Source organism: Artibeus jamaicensis, unplaced genomic scaffold, assembly GCF_021234435.1.
Source record: "Artibeus jamaicensis isolate MK-2021 breed Jamaican fruit bat unplaced genomic scaffold, CSHL_Jam_final scaffold_584, whole genome shotgun sequence".
In the NCBI taxonomy this organism is placed as follows: Eukaryota; Metazoa; Chordata; class Mammalia; order Chiroptera; family Phyllostomidae; genus Artibeus; species Artibeus jamaicensis.
Window position 1 is genome coordinate 246613 of NW_026522048.1, and position 19196 is coordinate 265808.

The window sequence follows — 19196 nt, forward strand, 5'->3', positions numbered from 1 at the left end:
TTTTTTTATTACTAAAATTTGGAAAGAGCCATAGACTTTGCCTCTTGAGAGTCCTAGATTACATAAAAGTATAGTCTATGAAATAAATGTTTTCATATGCAGGCTGAATTTAATTGTGACCAACTTCTAGTATCTGTGTGCTTTATTAAAAAAAAAAACCTGGTAGACAACAAGAAAGATTTTAAACTGTGAGTAATAAAAGTAATAAATGATGTGCTTTTCCTATAAAACCCTGGCGTTCTTCCAGGACACTAGAAACACATTCGAAATATATAGGAAACCTGCACAGCATAGGACTTGAATTTGCACAAACAGCCTAAGGCAAGTAAGTATCCGAATGAGTATTTTCACATCAGGTTACTCATTTATTTTCACAGACCACATTTAAAATAGCTACAAGATTCATTTCATTCCATTTGCAGGACTTACCCATCCCGAAAGCAAGAAAAACTGTGCTTTCAGAAATATAATAAATGTTCCTTGTAAACAAGACTAGAAAGGGTGGGTAGTGGAGCGGGATGGGGGTGGGGAAACAAACCCTTTAGTTAGAATATTTTGGGAAATGAATCGACACAATAAAGCAAATTTTAAGTCAAGTTTCTTCACTATACTATATAAGCAGTTTAGAATCTTAAGCAGATGTAAAAGGAATAAAGCAAATGAGGAGAAAAAAAGGCCAATAAAGATTCTGGCTACAATACAAGAGACATATCATTACCATATGATCTAATGTGGGTGTCAGCCGGGTAGTGTTCATTGAGGGAAACCTTATTTTTTATCTGGGCTATGGAGTAGAAGCAGGAGATTTTCAACCTAGTGACAGGCACAGAGCAGCACCTACCCCCTCCTCCTTTCCACACCTGCAAACTCTTTTGCTTGGGCTGAATATTTAGTGTAATTACATCTCAGCTTTGAGGGCTCCTGTGGCAAATCCCTGGATTAAAAGGTATGGTTTTCAATAATTGTCCTGAACTCTGCTACAAACTAATAAAACTTTGATCAAGCTGAGAGATTGTTTGGTGAGAAAAAGAAAATAAAAAGTAACTGTGGTGAACTTTTTAAAATCTTTATGCAGCATTTTTAAAAAGTATTGTTGAAATGGAAGTTAAATATTTGGTTAAATTGATTAAATGCATTGTTTTAGTTCTTTTTTCTGTACTTACAGGAAAAATATGTTTATTAACATCTATGACCTAACAACGTAACTATCTATGTTTATATATTTATATTTGTACTGATGAACTTTTCAGCTCTTTACAATGTATTTATAGAAAGTATTCTAGACTAGCATATCACGCATCGTTTCAATGTATTGCATTACATGGTTAAGGATGTGCTTTCTTTCTGAATTCTTGTATATTTTAAGAACTTTTAAAACCTAAGAGAAGTGAACCCTGGTCATTAGTTGTAGAAAGCTAGTGTACATTTCTGCCACCTAAAAAAGATAAAATTATCACCGAAGAGGCGAAAATAAACATTGAAAACATTTATGCTGATGATTAAAGACTTAACTAAAATATCACATTTAGCCACGTAATTCCTTAAATGTAAAGAGGTGACACTGTCAGTATTTTCAATACAAATGAAAATTTTCATAAGATGCATTCCCTAGGAGATGAGGGTGTAGGTTATTTTTCTTTCTAATTGCAAAACAGGGCTACAGGACACCCACTTGTTCAGTGGGTTCCTGGTGATGTAAATACCTGTGGTTTTTCCTTCCAATTGCTATTTTGACCAGAAAAAGAACCAAATGCCTCCTCTAGTAGCTCTTATTTATGGATAAATACAGTTGTATTGTTTATTTTTAATTTATTTATTTTATTATTGAGGTTTTTAAAATTTACCTAGGACTGGGGTATTTTAATTTTGCTCTGCATTTATAGCTTCATTTGTCTCCTGAAGGTTAAATTTTGGCTTTGAAAGTCACTCCAAAGTCAGAAATGACATCACACAAATGTTGATCTGAATTAAAAAATTAATTTAGTGGGCTGAAGTAGTTTAAGGAACCAGAGATTGTTATTTTTGCTAAAATACTTATAAACTGTGGCAAGATGCTTTAGTGAAGTAGTGACATTATTCTTAGCAATTAGCATTTAGGAAAAAGTCATACATTTAAAGAGTACTTAAAACAGCTTAATCAAATTAGAAAAAAAACAAACCATGATCTCAGTAATAGGCTGCCTGGTCTCTGTATGGGCAGCTGTTGCTTTTTGTTTATTTTTCTGATTTCTTCAGGAAGGAAGGAGATGATTAAAGAAATCATTAGTATCAACTGCCTATATTCATTGTTTTAAGATGCTGAATCTTCAAGTATTATGGCACCAATTTAAAAGAAGTTTGTGGAGGAATCAGTGTGAAGTTCCTGGACATGCTAGTTTTTATTCCCCAGAACCACCAGGTTTAAAATACACACACACACACACACACACACACACACACACACACACACACACACTGAAGGAATGGCACCTATAAGCTGCCTGTTTGCATTCAGATTCAACCAAAAAGAATTTTGTGTAGAGAACTTGCACCATTTTAACAAGAGTAAATAAGTATAAATGATAATATTTCCTTGAACGCATAGCTCAACATTTCCTTTTGTGGGTTTGTGAAACAACCAGGCACTTGGTGTTCTGAAGAAAAGATCAAAAAGTGACATCTGCATTAATTCTAGATGCTATTTATTAAATCTGCAATTACTTTGCTACATTTTTCTTCTAAAAATTGTGAGACATTAAATATGCAAGGCTAGCAGACTTGCGGTAAACCATAAACTTTGCATTTTAATGTGAAACAGACATGAAACCCTTCCCTTAGATCCAAGGGCACACTGCCAACACAATAGGGTCTCCGTTGAGAGGCCCTGCAGCAACTGAGTGGGGAAGGGCCCCTGGACTTAAAGGGGCAGCGTGAATAACCATCTTAGTAGTATTTTTAAATAAAACCTACAAGCCCATATTTTATATGTGCATTACATATACCTCTGGAATAAATATAAACTAAGAAACAAAAGTATAAAAATTGAAAAAATATCTATTTGTGCTCTAGCGGATCTAGGCAAAAATTTCCTGAAGGTACATTAGGGTTAGGGCATACGAAGATTTTTTTGTTTGTTTGTTTGTGCTACAATTAGATAATGCCTCTGACCAATTATTTAATTCTGTATATAAATGTGCAGCTTTAATTTGGATTCTTATACATGTGAAATTCAAAACAGAGGTGAAGGGACCAAAGATAATATATGCAGTATACTTCTGGAATACTCAGAACAGTTTCAGTGTGGTTTTTAATGTATCAATTCAGAAGTAGACTCCTTGCTCTCTACATGATCAACTAATTTTTGTTACTCAGTTTAGTGAAATTTAGTTAGTCAATTCTATTTAGTTTACTTCAACCAACTAAACACCAATTTAGCAACATAGATGTATATAAGTGTTTAATGAGTGAATTGATAAATATTGTATGGATTTGTCAAAAGTGTACTTTTTGTTTGTTTACAGATAGCCTTATAGGTAAAATAAAGTCCTGTATATTATATAAAAATCAGTTAGGGTTTTCCATAGGTGTTTATTGATTCATTTGAAATGATCAGTGTGAGAAACTATCCAAGGTAAATATTTAAATTAGTCTTGCTTATACCAAATTGAGGTATTCCTATGCTAGCAATTTGATATGGAAAAAATATAATTTGTGCTTAAAAAAATCAGACTGCTTGCTTAGCACACATTGAATAACTTATGTTAATAAAGTGATGGTTAATTGAGTCATTTATGTGCAAAATATTGTGCAAGGCTGGGTAGAAAACAAAAAATAATAAGGCACGCCCTGAAGGAGTGCATCTTCTAGAGGGGGTTCCCAAGCAGACCAAGCACGCAAAACAAATTACAATAAAGTGTGGTAAGTTCTTTAAAAGAAGTCACAGCAGCAAGCTTTGGGAGCACAGAAGAGGGAGAAAGCAGCGTCCTGACTGCATGAGCCAGGGGGAACACAGGGCAAGTCCATTATCTCACTTAATCTTTACAACCCTTTTACAAGGTAGGTACTTTAAGTAGCAATTAGCTTTGAGGGTCAGGATTGAGGTGGGGACTGGGAGTGAAGAGCAAATGGAGAGAAGTGGCTAGAATATCAGCTGGTTCCAAATTATGAATGGCCTTACATGCACCACAGGGGACGTAGACCTTATTGGCAAGCCATGGAGGTTACCAAAGGGTTTCCAGTAGAAGAGGAATATAATTAAATCGAATTTTCAGAAGATGACTAGAGCAGCAGAGTGCAATATGGCCTGGTGTAGAGAGGATATTCAAGGCAGATACCATTTGGTAGCTTTTACCATAGTTTCAGGAGATGAGAAGAGCCTGGACCAAGATAAACACCGTAGGATGCAGAGATGAGATTGGCTTCCAGAGGTATTTCTGAAGCAGGAATCAAAAATCTCTGAAGTGTATATATAAAACTTATTTGACTGTGGCATGGCTCATGTTGAGTGAGCACTGAGAATTCCGACATGATTTATCCGTAACAATTTTGTAAATAATGTGAATATAGATGTTGTCTTACTTCAGATCCAACACCCCAAAAAAGAAGATTTAAATAATATTCAAATTTTACTTCATAAATAAATAGCCGTGAAAATTAATCTATAATGTACCTTATCACCTTTTAAATACATTTCTAATGCTCTGCTTCCTAACAATAAATTATATATATATATATATATATATATAATTTAAGTTATACACATAGAACTTTTCTCTATGTTCACTTGCTCTGCTATGAGGTGTTACAAACTAGGCAACACTACTCTTTTAAACCTTTTGTTTGTTTCCTAGGTTCTTTGGTTGTGAACATACATGAAATAAATCATGAAGGCAACTCTCATCTTCCTCCTGCTTGCTCAAGTTTCCTGGGCTGGACCGTTTCAACAGCGAAGCATATTTGACTTTTCTGAGCTCTTGCCAGCAGATGAGGCTTCCGGTGCAGGCTTTGATGATCACCCTCCTGATGGCCCTGATATAGAGCCCATGGGACCCGTCTGTCCCTTCCGCTGCCAGTGCCACCTTCGAGTTGTCCAGTGTTCTGATTTGGGTGAGTGGAGTGCAGGCTCTTTTTACCTACCTTCTTTGTTGTATTCTGGGAATGGCTTCCCTGGGAAGTTAGCACTTTCAGTTTTAATCTCTGCATTTCGAAATGTGAGAGACAGTGCCACCTAATGAGAAGTAAAGGAAGCAAAGTGGGATAGAAAGAAAGAGCTTAAAGGTTAAGAGACTTTTTTTCTTTTTCCTTTTCTATAAACCACAGCTCCATCACTTTGCAATCTTGAACATATCACTTTAAAAAACTTTTTTTCAGCCTCATGGTCCCCCTCCTATAAAGTACAATTTTAAACAAAACAACATCTTACATTCTGTGATTACAGAGTGACACTTTATTTTAATTTGATGATTTTTTAATGCAACCTTAGATAGTAAGAACACATGAGCAATCTCCTTATTCTTGACTTAGTCCAGACAACAGAGTTCAAAGATTATTCAACTGTAAAGTATGCAGAGTTATCAGAAGCAAAATAAGTGAACTTTGAAAATAAAAAAAATTATCTTTCAAATACCAAAATACTCCCTTAATCTCTGGGTCTTATCTTTGCCCTCATTGTTGATATTTTGTATTCTAGCTGTTTATATTCTTTAAAAAGTTTCATACTAACTCTTTATAAGGCATGGTGTACATATTCAGTATACTCACAGAGCACATGTATTGAGCCCAACATTGTAAGTACAGCTTGATTTATCATCTTTCAAGAAAAACTTGGCCTGGGAATTTCAAGAGCAACACACTCTGAAGATAAATCTCTAGAAGTTTGTAAGTCCCAGCACATGGGCCAAATGGGAATGAATTTAGTTTACATGGCAACTGATTCATTGTCTTCTTTTCTTTTGGTACATTTTGTTATTGGAAAGGAAAAAGAAAAATGTCCCCAATGAATGATTCTACCATGGTGTATTTCCTTGTGGAAGAAACCCATAGCATAGTGGGACATTTTTCAGAAACCCTATATTTATTCAAAAAATGCTTTCCAGTAGGATTTTGCAGGGAAAAAATGCCACTAACTTCTATGGTTGAAATAAATTAAATAAACAGACCCAGGAAAACATAAAACATGTTAAGTAATAACTGAAAACCAAACTAGTTTCCTCAGTATTGACATGCATTGCATAGCTTTTTGAAACCCAAATAAATGTATAGAAAGCATATAGAAAGGTTGTGAAAAGACTATAAGATAATTCCACTAGATTCATTCATTCGTTCCTCAAATATATTGAGAGCCCACAATGGGTCGGATCTTTCCTAGGCCCTGGGAAGAAAGGAATGAGAAAGACATGCATGGTTCCTGTTCATGTGAGTCTGGTACTCTGCTGATGGTGGGTTTGTTTTCTTTTGACTTGTGTAATCGTTACCAGGGAGATTAGATTACTACCAATTCAAAAGAAACTTCTATAAGTATCTAGAGATTATGTGCATTATGGGTTTAGGCAGAAAAAACAATGAGGTTGGAACTGTCTGAACAAAAGAATCATCATTTGATGGACACACTAGTGGTAAATTTTTCTGACATTACTAAAATGGCTGAGTTCCAAGAAAAGTGGTGCAAGTTAAATTTCACTTTGCCTCTGAACAAGGTTGAAAGACTTCATGATTACTCCCACCACATATTATCAATGACGAAAGGCTAATGTTTTTGAAGAACAAAGACTTGTCCAGGCCCTTTACTTAATTTTATTTTTCCGTAAATAGTTTTACTATTTGCATGATAAATGGTCCACAAAGCTTGGCTCTGATAAAATCATTAGAATTGTCCAACTGTCTATCATGAAAAAGGCCCACGCCTATTGCGCAAAACCATACAGAAAAGTGAAGTTTTCAAAAGAATCATCAAGGTTCATTGACTTGGGTGTCTCATGATAGTTTTGTTGCTGTTGTTGTTTTGTTTATTTTCTTATTTTTAGATGAAAATGCTTTCTATGTTATCTTTGGTCCACAGGCCGGCACTCAGTCCACTGAGCCACACCAGTCGGGGCAATGTTGTCTTATTTCTAAGAGCCCAGTGTGCATCATTCCTTTAGCTTTTAAAAGGGATTTTATTTATTTATTTTTAGAGAAGGGGGAAGGGAGAGAGAGATGTACATCCATCAGTTGCCTCTCATACACTGGGGACCTGGGCCACAGCCCAGGCATGTGCCCTGACTGGGAATCTAACCAGCTACCCTTCAGTTCACAGGTTGTCACTCAATCCACTGAGCCATACCAGCCAGGGCTCATTCTTATACTATACATAGTTTTACTGGCTCACAAAAAAGAGTTAGCTAAAATTATAATAATGATCTGTCTGGGGAACCATGTTTAACCAAGAAAACTGAGTTCTAATGAGCAATGGGTTTTTCCAAGTTAATTTTAGTCTTTATTACTTTATGGATATATATCTAAATATTTAAATATGTTATCAGAAGTGTTGGTCAGATATTCCTAAGGCAGCAAATACATTTCTTTTAAAAATGGTTTTTAGTTTTTCAATTACAATTGACATTCCATGTTACATGAGTTACAGGTATATAGCATAGTGGTAAGACATTTGTCATATTTAACTTATGAAGTGAAGAAAATACAGTTCTTAAAAAGAAGAGCAATCCACACCTACTTGCCTTTACAAAAATACTCAATTCACATTTTCAACTACTATCTAACTAACCATCATTTTATAATTTTGGCCAGCTGCTCAAAGCCTTGATATATCTATCTTCAGAAAAAAATCACAATCAGTCTTAGAAAGCTCATTATGTATGAGGTACCTGACTCAGAGTAGAGGCTCAAAATGTTTTTTCTCTGTGATGATTATATGGAGTAAAAGTAGAAAGAAAGCAAGGAAGAAGTGGGCAAATTCGTTCATACTAAAGGCAATTCACTTTTAAGATCTCTAGGGATCTAGTTTGCATTATAATAAAGAAAAAACTGCTGAGCACATTGGGGTAAGAATTGTAAATGCTTATCTCTATCAAAGGCTAATGTTTTCTTCAGGGTTATTCTTAGCAGAGCCTTTCATTAGCAGAGAGAAGCTACAGTGTTAAAGGACAAAGTCCTTTGTCAGTTTGCCTAAACAATGTTTAATTTAAAAAACTTTGTTTATTAAAATGTTTCACTATATTTGCCACTGAGTTATTTCTGATAAAGTTAAACATAAGCTTTTTGAAACCGTTCTTTTAAGCTAAGAAGTAAAAATGGTGACAATAGAACTGAATAATTACTCCACAGGAAAATTTGAGACCTTCAGGAAGATACACTTACTGTTAGTTTTCTAGTTATAATTTATAAGAATTGCAATATATTATACTTTCCTAGAGCATGGCATATTAAGAAAGTAAACATATATCTTAACCTGTTGGAGGAAGTAATGAATTCTCCACAGACATTGGCCACATTGGTTTGGCTAAAAGTGTTGCCATTTAGCTTGTGATCTGAGCCAGCTTTTTATGAGGTCTATATCTTCTTTTTTTACTCTCCTATTAAAACATAAAACAATTCACTCCTAATTATAGCATTTATAAAAAATAATAATATAAAAATAAATGTAGGAACAACAAATTCAGGAATCTGTGGGTTACTTTATTTATTTATTTTTTTATTCTCTCTTATAGCCTTCTTTTCTACTTGATTTTATTTCACAAATTATCTAAATCATTATATATTCTTTTTTTGTTTAAATTAATTTTATTTAGTTATTTTTCAAGTACAGTTTTTTGTCTATTTTTCCCATCCCAGCCTCCCCCGCCCCTTGCTCCCCACCTCCCTCCCATTTCCACCCCCTTAGTTCTCGTCCCTGTGTCCTTCCTATTTGTTCCTCCAAATCCCTCCCCCTTTTTCCCCTTAACTTCCCTTCCTTCTCCCCACTGGTCACTATCCCCTTGTTCTCTATTTCAGTGTCTTTTTTTTTTCTGCTTGCTTGTTTGTTTTGTTATTTAGCTTCCTGTTAAAAGTGAGATCATATGGGTTACTTTAAAATAATAAACTCACAATGCAATTGGATCATTCTTATCCAATCTTTTGAAAATACCCAAATGCCCTAACATTGATCCTGTGACTAGATGTTCTGTTTCATGTAACCAGTATCTTGAAGAAAGACAGTCCCCCTTACTTGTGTGCTCTTTGAATTAGCCACTCACCTTTAGATCAGCTGTCCCATTGGCATTATTTGGTTATGATTTTCATTGTATGGATAAAGGGCAGATCAGTGCTGACAGATGAAATAAGTGTAAGCATTGTATTTTTTACTATTCATCCAATTTAAAGGAATTGTTATTGATACTTTTCTTATAAACAAGATTCAAAAGAACTGAAGTATCTTTTAAAATTATTTAGTAATGTAAAGAACTTGGGTTATGCAGTTCAACAACCATGAACTCAAGTCCTGCTTTATCATCTACTACCTTTGGTTTTGAAACTTTCACAATCTGTTTTCTCATTTGATAAATGGGTCTATATCCTCATTAGGTAAGAATAAAAAATGCTTTAAAATACTTATCAAAAAACTGTTACATTCAGTTTACTATTTCAGGTAATGTTGGCTAATCATATGAGGTTATTTCTGACATGTTCATTTATTTTTCTTTGAAATTGAGAATCTTTAATAAGTACACATCTTGTCAAGTTGGATATAAAATAGCATTTTCTTTCACCTTTGCCCCACAGAAGGCCATATCACCTCCAATGTAAGTAGATGAGTTAGAAAATTGTGCAATTACACAACAAATCAGTGTCCTCCAAACACTATTCCTTTGAACAAAATGGACTTGGTTGAGTGAAGAACAATGAAGCACTAAGCCATTTTATAATCATAAAGGATTCATATCCACATACTTAGCCCTGTAGAAATGATGTCAGAAGATGGAAGATTTTATTTTGCCATGTAAAATCATAATAAATAAATACTGTTCTTACAATGTACCTCATACTGCAAATGATATTTTAATTAAAAAAAAAACTACTCAGGGGAAAATGTATAACCTTTTAAATTGCAAAAAGTTAGTTTTCTTCTCTTTAATCATTTTCTCACCTGTTGAAAATTTTGTTAGTGGTCACAGCTTGGGACATATTACAGTACAGATTGTCTCTTGTCTGGGAAAATTAGTGTACCAGAAGCAAACCTTGCATATGAGGTAAATGGACTGTTAGACTTCCATGACATCAACCCAGTGAAATAATTAGGGCTCTTTCGTAAAGCAGTAGAGGTAATGCTGGAAGCTCAGTTGCTTTCATGCTGATCTCTAGCCCTGTAGCAGCAAGGATGTGGGGTGACTGTCCTTAGGAGTTCAGATGCATCAAAAGGGCCCACTCCAAAATGTGGTATAGAAAAAATACTGTGCACAGGGCATGCCCGGTGGGTTCCCAAAGTTAGTGTTGCATAGAGACAAAGTATGACAGATCTTCAGATGAAGCACGAGGAATGCCCAGGTAACCTGGTTAACCCAGGTAACCAAGGCTCCTGACTCACAGGGTTAAAGCTGGGCAGGAGGAAGAAGAGATGAGTTAGAACCAGAGGGAGCTTCCATCTCCTTGACCTGACTGAGAACTGACACATTCTTAGTTTCTCAGTCCCAGGAGGGGAGAGAGGCAGCTGTGTGGGATCAAGCTGTGTTAGACTGCAGCTGCGGTGCATTCTCCTCTGTATGACCGTTCCTGGCTCTCCTTCCCTCACCAGAAGGGAAGCACGGCAATAATTTAAGTTTGCCGGACCTCTACTGAACTTACTGCCTTATGTTTTATAGGCTGTCATACATTAATACACACTTGGCAAATGAATAAATGAACAAATGTAGGCTTAGTCTATGGATGAGTGCATAATTCTACAATATTCTTGATTCTGTGAAGCTGGAAATAGGAGGGATCAGGTCTGACTGGGAATTAGTGGTCATGGAGCTATAGTTCGCCCTTTCTTATTTTCTTTGAGAATGACCTTACACGGAAGCTTACATCTTCCTTGAGTTTATTTGGGAAAACAATCCAATGGAAGGTGGAACCTTCTATTTCTCAACATGGTCTGACTACCATTACAGTCAAATTGCTTTTTTTAAGAGGGAAAGAGGGAAACATGCATGCCTTGGGCAGAAGGTATTTTGATGGGGATGGACATCTACATATTGTTCTGGTTATATACCCAAAACTGAAATTTATCACCATTATCCTAATTATTAAATTGAAAACAGAATTACAAAAACACTGTTGGAAATCAATAAGGATAAATAGAGGAGTTTGGATCCCTGCCACAAGTCAGAGGGAAAAAAGCAAGTTATGGGACGGCCTGGCCTTTGGCCAGCGTGGTATTTAGCAGATTGCTGACAGTGGCCAACAGAACAATACTAGTCATCGCTGGGATGACTAGAGAAAAAAATAAAATTATTTTTACTAATAAGCCTTCATTTCAGAAATGATTTTCCACTAACATCTTTAGACTTTTATTTAATAAATAACCCCACTCCAAAGATGATGAAGTTCCTTTTACAGAACGTGGGAAAGCAAATAAATAATTTAGAAAAGCCTTAGAAATAACCGTTTTTTAATGGAAAATCTAGGATTACATTAAAGTATGATCACTAAAAATAATTAAATTTAGGTAACCACTCTGTTCCATTTACTATTGCTGAATAAATATTTCCTCAAAACTTGGCGACTTAAAAATATAACTTTAATTATGATTTTAGGTACAGGAGTACTGAGCCATGCTCAGAATGGCTGTCCTCACTTGAGGTCTCTCATGCATCCGTAGCCAGGCATTGGCTGTGCTCATCGCTGTGGGGTTGCTATCCTAAACTACACCCCCAGGAAAAACAGCTCAGTCTCATGACTGGCAGCAGGCACTGCTGTTGCCTAAGAGCTCTGCTTCCCATCATCTGGAGTGCCTCAGGTGGCGTCTCCAGTGTGGTGACCTCAGCGTAGACGGAATTCTTTCTTACATAGCCTCTGGCTGCCCCCAGAGCAGGCATCCCAGAGGAATGGATATCAGCTGGACAGCTGTTTCTGAGCTAGCATCAAAAGTCATGCTGTGTTACTTCCACCACATCAGTTCATAGAATCATTAGCAGGCCAGGCCAGACTTGAAGGAGGCAAATTTGACTCAATTTCTTGATGGGGGGGTGGGGCAAGTTTGTATTGAGTAAGAGTATATTGGGTGGGAGATATGATTAGTATCATCTTTGAAAAATGCAATTATCAACATAGTCACTTAGATTATATACATTTCTTGACAAAAATAAAGAATACCCTAATATAAATAAAGACTAATACTTTACAGATTTCCAAGAAAGTAGAGGATTTCCTACTATTAAGATAGGATTATATCGACCATAAACAATTTTTCAGAAATCTCATTACTGGTTGGGAGCATAGGCTTATTAAACTGAGGGGTTACCATCCCAAAATGAAGCTGGGTAGATAAGTTCACCAAAGGCTCTAAACTTCATGAGAACAGTGACGAGTACAGCAAGACCATGAACTGACTGACAACAAAAACCCAGCCAATATCAAGAGCTTTCGATAAAAAATCTGTGTGTGACATACCATCAAAAGACATTTCAACTTCCAGTTAATATGCATTATAATTGTATTGTTCAGAGAGAAAATAACTCTTGTTACAGACATACAGACTAGTAGTCAGCAGGGTATCATCTCCTTATTGAAGACAATTATAGGTACCAATAATTGGGACACTGCTATGCACTGTGGTAAGAAATTATTTTGTAGAACAGTTTATTGAGTTCTCAGAAAAATTCTGTGAAAGATCCAGGAAAATTAAGGCTTAGAGAGTTTAAGCAACTTTCCCAGTGATCTTAAGGATCAAGAAACAGACCAAAGTTAAAATTCCAATAACAATTTTATAAAAGGTGTGAGAACATTTTTGAACATACAAAATTTACAAAATAAAAGACAATTGCGCACCCATCATCAAGCTTCACCAAGTACCAACTAATGCCAGTATTTTCCTCTATACCCCGCAACTTTCCCCCCTCCTTGTTATTTTGAAACACATTTCAGACATCATATCATTTTACCCCACAGTTATATCAGAACTTCTCAGGAAGATTAAAACTTGTATATAACACAATCACAATAACCAGATCATATCAAAAACTAAAAACAATTTTTATTTTGCCATTTTCTTTATTTTTTCTTCATTTTTATTTTCACATTACTACATATGCCCCATTTTTGAAATATTCTCCAATATTTATCCAATGTACAGATTTTCCATCTTATAAATGTTATAAATAGTTTATTTACAGTTTATTGTATGAATCAGAGTCCAAATGCAGTATATACATTGCAATTATTTAAATAGCTCATGTCTCTTTTAAATTACAGTTTCACCAACTTTTTTTTTATTTTTCCATGAAGTTTATTTGTTGAAGAAATTGGAATTTTGTTGAATCCATTTTTTTAGTAGATTTAGCACATTCCTTTGACCTCTATATTTTTTTTATAAATTGGGACTTATATCTTGAGGCTTATCCAGATTCAGGATTCATTGTTTCTTCATTTGTTTCTTTGTTTGTTTGTTTTTGACAATACTAATCCACAAGTGAGTATCTGTTTCTCTTTCCAAATACTACACTCACTCCTTCCCCCACAAGAAATTGGAGAAATACATGTCGTTCAAAGAGAACTGAATACCAGACTTTGAAGTAAGGATCACTAGTTTGATTCCCAATCAGGGCACAGGCCTGGGTTGCAGGCCAGGTCCCCAGTAGGGGGCGCATGAGAGACAACCACACATTGATGTTTCTCTCCTTTTCTTTCTCCCTCCCTTCATCTCTCTCTAAAAAAACAAATAAATAAAACCTTTTAATTAAAAAAAAAAAGAAACTGTCACCACAGGATCAGTCACCATGTGGACAGAAAAGGCAGTCTTCTCCAGACACACAGGTGACCAAAGTTCCCTCACAAATATATCAGACACATAAGAAGGTGAGAGCAACTTTTAGGTACACATATTGGGGATGATATGTTTGATAGTAGCATTTATTTCTAAAATGTGCTTGGACAACCAAGAATCAGAAGGAAAATTATAATTATTATAGTTAGATGTACCCTAATACTTCTCATGAAAGCAGGATATGAAGAGATGATTGTAACAAAACCTTAGTGGAAAAGACTCTGAAGCCATATCCAGAAATGTGGCTTCATTTCAGGAAATGGGAGCGCAGGGCAGAATATAATTTCAAAATTAATCAATCAGAAATCTACATCCTGTGTGTAAAGCAGTAAGATTAAAGCTCTGATGAGGATAATTTGTCCTTGCTTAACCAGAACTTTCAGAAAAGAAAGACCTAAAATGAAGTATTACATCAGAAGCTTATACATAAGGAGTTTGGAGGGCGGAGGTCATCATTATCTGGGCTGGCTAGGATGAATATTACAAGGGAGGAAAATGAGTATGCCTTAAAAGATTGTTAGAATGGAAGCAAAAGGAAATGAGTGGGTGGCATATTCCATACACGTGGTATATGAAAAAAAGGAGTATCTAGGAATAAGCACAGTATGTTTGAGAGAAATCATTGACTGGCACCTTTAAAACATCCAGAATATTTACATGCATAGATGGCACAATGGGTTGTTCTGGAGTGAGGATACATAACACCCTAGTCTTGGTCTAGTGTAGCTCTGAGCTGCCTCAGGTACGCCATTTAACTTCATTGAGTTTCTGGTTTTTTACTTATAAAAAGAGATTGTTGGACTAGCTTCGAAGTTCCTGATTTCTGGGACAAGTAAATTTTTTTTGAATGTTGAACAAGTTCATTTTTTATTAAAGTAAAACATCCAACAAAATAACAACAACCTGCCATCTGCTATTAGAACTTTTTTTTAAAGAAGGCATGTTTAAAACCAAGGCAGTGTGTGTGCATGTGTCTCTGTTGTGTGTGTTCCACGGTTTATATTAAAACTAACCAGATTGCCTTTATTTTCTTCTGATTTTGATATAGTCTGATAAGAACCTCATCATGGAGTCTGTGTCTGATCAGCATTTGGGAGCCACAGACTAGCTGATATTTAATGGTCCTTCCTTTTATAACATTCTAAGAACTTACAACTGGCATAATCTCCCTGTCATACTCCGCCTATAGTTGTCAAGCAAGCTAGTTCACTAACACCCAGATGCTCTGTCTGGCCCTTAAATGTGCGGCCATGCTACTGAGTCTGCTGTCAAAATGATTCTTGTTGGGGTACACACAGGCAGAGCTCTGTTCCAGCTGGAACGCTGTTCCAGCTGAAAACTTTTAGCTGGAAACCAGCAGAATTTTCGTCTGGTCTGCATTTTTGTCACCCTGGCTGTGTGAACTTGTTCATTTATTAACCCTTTCTAAAAGTTATCTGGAAAATGAAATGCTCATGGTGCCTTACCCATCTCACTGAATTGCTGTAAGATCAATACAATAACATATTTATTGTTATCTTTATAAACTATAAAGCTACATAAAGTTTTAATAATAGAATAATGATATGTAACATACCCCAAATAGGTATGAAGTAACTAGAATTTCAGAGAAGATTGTAGGATTATGATTTGATCATAAAAAATATCTTTCAAAGAACTAAATTACAAAAATCACAAGCCTAAAGATGTTTTTATAATAAGTCTTCAGGAAAAAGATTTTGATTTACCCTAAGCATGTCATGTTTTTAAAAATCTAGGATGGCAATGTAATCAAAATTGTCAGCCATCCAAATATACCATTTTTTCCCCTTAACATCTAAAAATTAGTTGCATTGAACAAATGTTAAGAGAGCCATTAGAATTTAAGTCCAACAACATATAAAAGGCCCTGGATGCTGTGGCTCCGTGGATTGAACGCCGGCCTGCGAACCAAAGGGTCGTCGGTTCAATTCCCAGTCAGGGCACAAGCCTGGGTCGCAGGTGAGATCCCCAGTTAACACTTTGACAAAGATGCCTATGGAGTAATGATGAAAGGTAGGCAGTAACTTCTGTTGAAATGAAAAGAATTGCCTTTTCTTGCTTAGAGAACAGTAATTATCAGCCGACGATTTGGCAGAAGTCTACCTACCACTCCTAATTGCATGAAATCAGCAAAGTGACATTTCTGAAAATGGCACCAATCGCAGCGCAGCACAGTGGAGTAGCCCCCCCCCCCCCGGGGTGGCTGCCTGCTCTGGCGGTTTGCCGTCTGTCGCCAAAAGCAGTTCAGTCTTGTCATTTCTCAATGAACTGTTTCTGTGATTTCTTGGAATATAATTTATGCATGTTTAGAATCACCTGTATTCTAATATTCATGTTTAAAACAACTGTTGATCAATGAATTGAGAATTAGACTTTTTTTCAGAGCAGGTGATTTCAGGTCCATTTTCTGTAATTTTCACGGAAGATATGAAGATAAAATATGGCTACTCTGATGATTTACCAGTATGCCCTACATAAGGTTCAAAATTGGAAATATATCTTCTTCCGGACATTGCAGTTACTATCTACCCTGTTGCAACTTTTTAAAAATTGAAAACTATACATTGAATTATATTTTCCATGATGATGGGGGCAATTTTTGTCTTGTTCCTGCTCTATCCCCAGTGCCTAATAAATTGATGGCGTCTAGGAGGTGTTCAATAAAGCATCGTTGAATAAATGAAAGCATGATGTTCAATACTTCAAGTTTCAGATACGATGGAAAGGTCGAAAAACATTTCTGATTGATGTTATACAATTTTAAAGTGCAGAAACTATCACATGAGTTTCATGTTAATATTGTAGAATCTCAAATTTTAACTAATATCCTTCATTGATATGGAACAAAAAATGTAAGAAAGGCAAATACATAATTTAATATTTTTCTCCATTAGCATTCAAAATGATGACTTATTTTAAATGCCATTTCTTTTGAGTAAAACAGCTCATCCTTATACTTCTAGTTAAAAAAATATGTTTTAATACCAAAGAATATTTTATTCAATATGTTTATGTTTATAAACTACAGCCATAGCTCAGTTATTTAGACCAAAATTTAATGTGCAAAGGAAACACTTCACATTGATGATTTAGACAAGCCAAAGGGTTTTCAGTTCATTTTATTCTAACTAGCCACATATCCATCAGTCATAAAGTATCAACTAAAATTGATAGTATTTTGGTATTCAATTAGAATTGAAAGAAATCCCAAAAGTTTGGATAAATTATTTAAGTTGTTGATATAATAAAATGGTTGCATGCTTATATAATTTTAATCTTAAATGTAGACTTGTGAAAGTATTACATTTATCAAAAAGATTTTTAACTGATAACTTGGCTTTTCTACTGACAATATATTTATGTGAAAAGCTATAGATTTACAAATAACTTGCACTTAACACTTATTAAACAAATGCCTTTTTAAACAGGAATGAGGTAGAATATACTGTGTACAGATTATTTGAGCCATGCCCTTTACAAAATATACAGTTTTATTTTTTAAAGAAGAGTAATTGCATAATAAAAAAAATGTGTTCTGTTTACAAAAAAAAAAAAAATCCTTTGACTTGGTTGGAAAAAGTAAAGCAGGTATTTTAAACTATGACTAACATAATTCCTAGAAGAAAATATGCTACTTGTAAAGCTTTCACTGCCAGCGTAATTTGTATGTAAACACACCCTTTATCATTCTGTAGTAATGTGTCCCTTCACACTGACTCGACATTGCTTTTATTTCCGTACTAGGTCTGGACAGAGTACCGAAAGAGCTTCCCCCCGACACTACACTGCTGGACCTGCAGAACAATAAGATAACCGAAATCAAAGATGGGGACTTTAAGGACCTGAAGAACCTTCATGTAAGAATTTTGTTTTCTTTTTTTTTAAATTTTTGAGTCGTAACAAGATCTGACTCAAAGTATTTTTCAAAACAAAAGTTAGGTATGGCCAGGAATACTTTATGGTAATAAATAAGCACCTACATTTTTATTCAATTTTTAGGAGGTGAGGGGAAGCAAATCATCATAGTCATTAACTCCTAAAAATCAGCCAAATTTTTTACATGTACTGCATATATATTTAGTGTTTGTTTCTTAAAATTACTTTAAATCTTAATCTCATGTTTCATGACTAAAAGTCTTTATCTTCCCAATTATATTGTACTTCAGTCGTGAAACAAAATGAACCAATTTCAGTATTATTTTATTTCCTTGTTTCTTTTGTTTTAATTTATTCATATTCTAAGAAGTACAAATTACTTTGGAAAGGCTTATAGATTGACACCAAGAGAAAAAGGGGTAATATTTATATTTTATTTAGCAAATATAATTCCATCTTCAAATATATCTATGTATATACATATGTATATATATATACACACGCACACACATATTGCTTTTTATTTTGGATTATGCATACTGCATTCTTATCTGTATCTGTGTTATTACTATGATTTAACTCTATTCTGGTATATGACAACACATCTAGTCTACCAATCAGGATTTCAGCAGGAAAAAGATGGCATTCTCAAAAGGGTTTCACAGAGGAAGCATTACTAAAATGACTCTTCACAAAGGGGTATGAGAACCAAGAAGGTTTTGTGAGTCACTCAAGCCTGTGAGGCTTCAAGGAACTAGGGAGTCCCAGAGCCTTGAGAGAGGTGGGGAGCTATAGTCCCATCTCCTGATTTCCTTTTTGCCAGCATCTTCTATGGTTGAACCTAACTGGAGGCCAGAGGACAAAGGCATATGGGTGATGAAGTCACCAGAGCTCAGCTTTCCAAGACATAGGCAAAGGTCAAAAAGGGCAAAGGATGAATATAACCGCATTTCGGAGAGGTACATTAAAAATGAGAAATGATCAACCTAATCAGATAGGTTTAAGCCTCGCTAAGGTAGCCTTCTATAAGTGTACATGAACTATCTGTTCACATAAGGCATCCGAATTCCTATAAAATTTGTTATCTAGTCCACTTCTTCACCTGTGATTTTCTATCAAAATATCATTGTGCATTTAGTGTTACTAAGCCAGATTTCAATGTCCAAATAAATACTAAACATCTCGCTCTCTCTGTACCCTATTCTGATAAGCCTCTCTTAAAATATTGAGTCTGGTCCTGGACAAGACATTTTAGGAAGGACATTAACCTCCAAATGTTCAAAGAATGACCATCATGGCTGTAAAGTATCTGGAAACCATGTCTTTA

At 35.2% G+C, this 19196-nt stretch overlaps 1 protein-coding gene across 3 annotated transcripts in view; it reads left to right on the forward strand.

Moving 5' to 3' along the window:
* The first annotated feature begins 704 nt into the window (after window positions 1-704).
* DCN (decorin) overlaps window positions 705-19196 on the forward strand; it is a 40699-nt gene continuing 22207 nt past the window's right edge. The window contains exons 1-3 of one of the 3 annotated variants that reach the window (XM_037147481.2): window positions 705-946; window positions 4830-5085; window positions 17738-17850. In XM_037147481.2, coding sequence (XP_037003376.1) covers window positions 4863-5085; window positions 17738-17850 — 336 coding nt within the window. In that variant the 5' untranslated portion in view covers window positions 705-946; window positions 4830-4862. Of the gene's footprint in view, window positions 947-3891; window positions 4036-4829; window positions 5086-17737; window positions 17851-19196 lie in introns of those variants that run through there. The other 2 variants (XM_053658801.1, XM_037147482.2) reach the window with 2 other exon arrangements.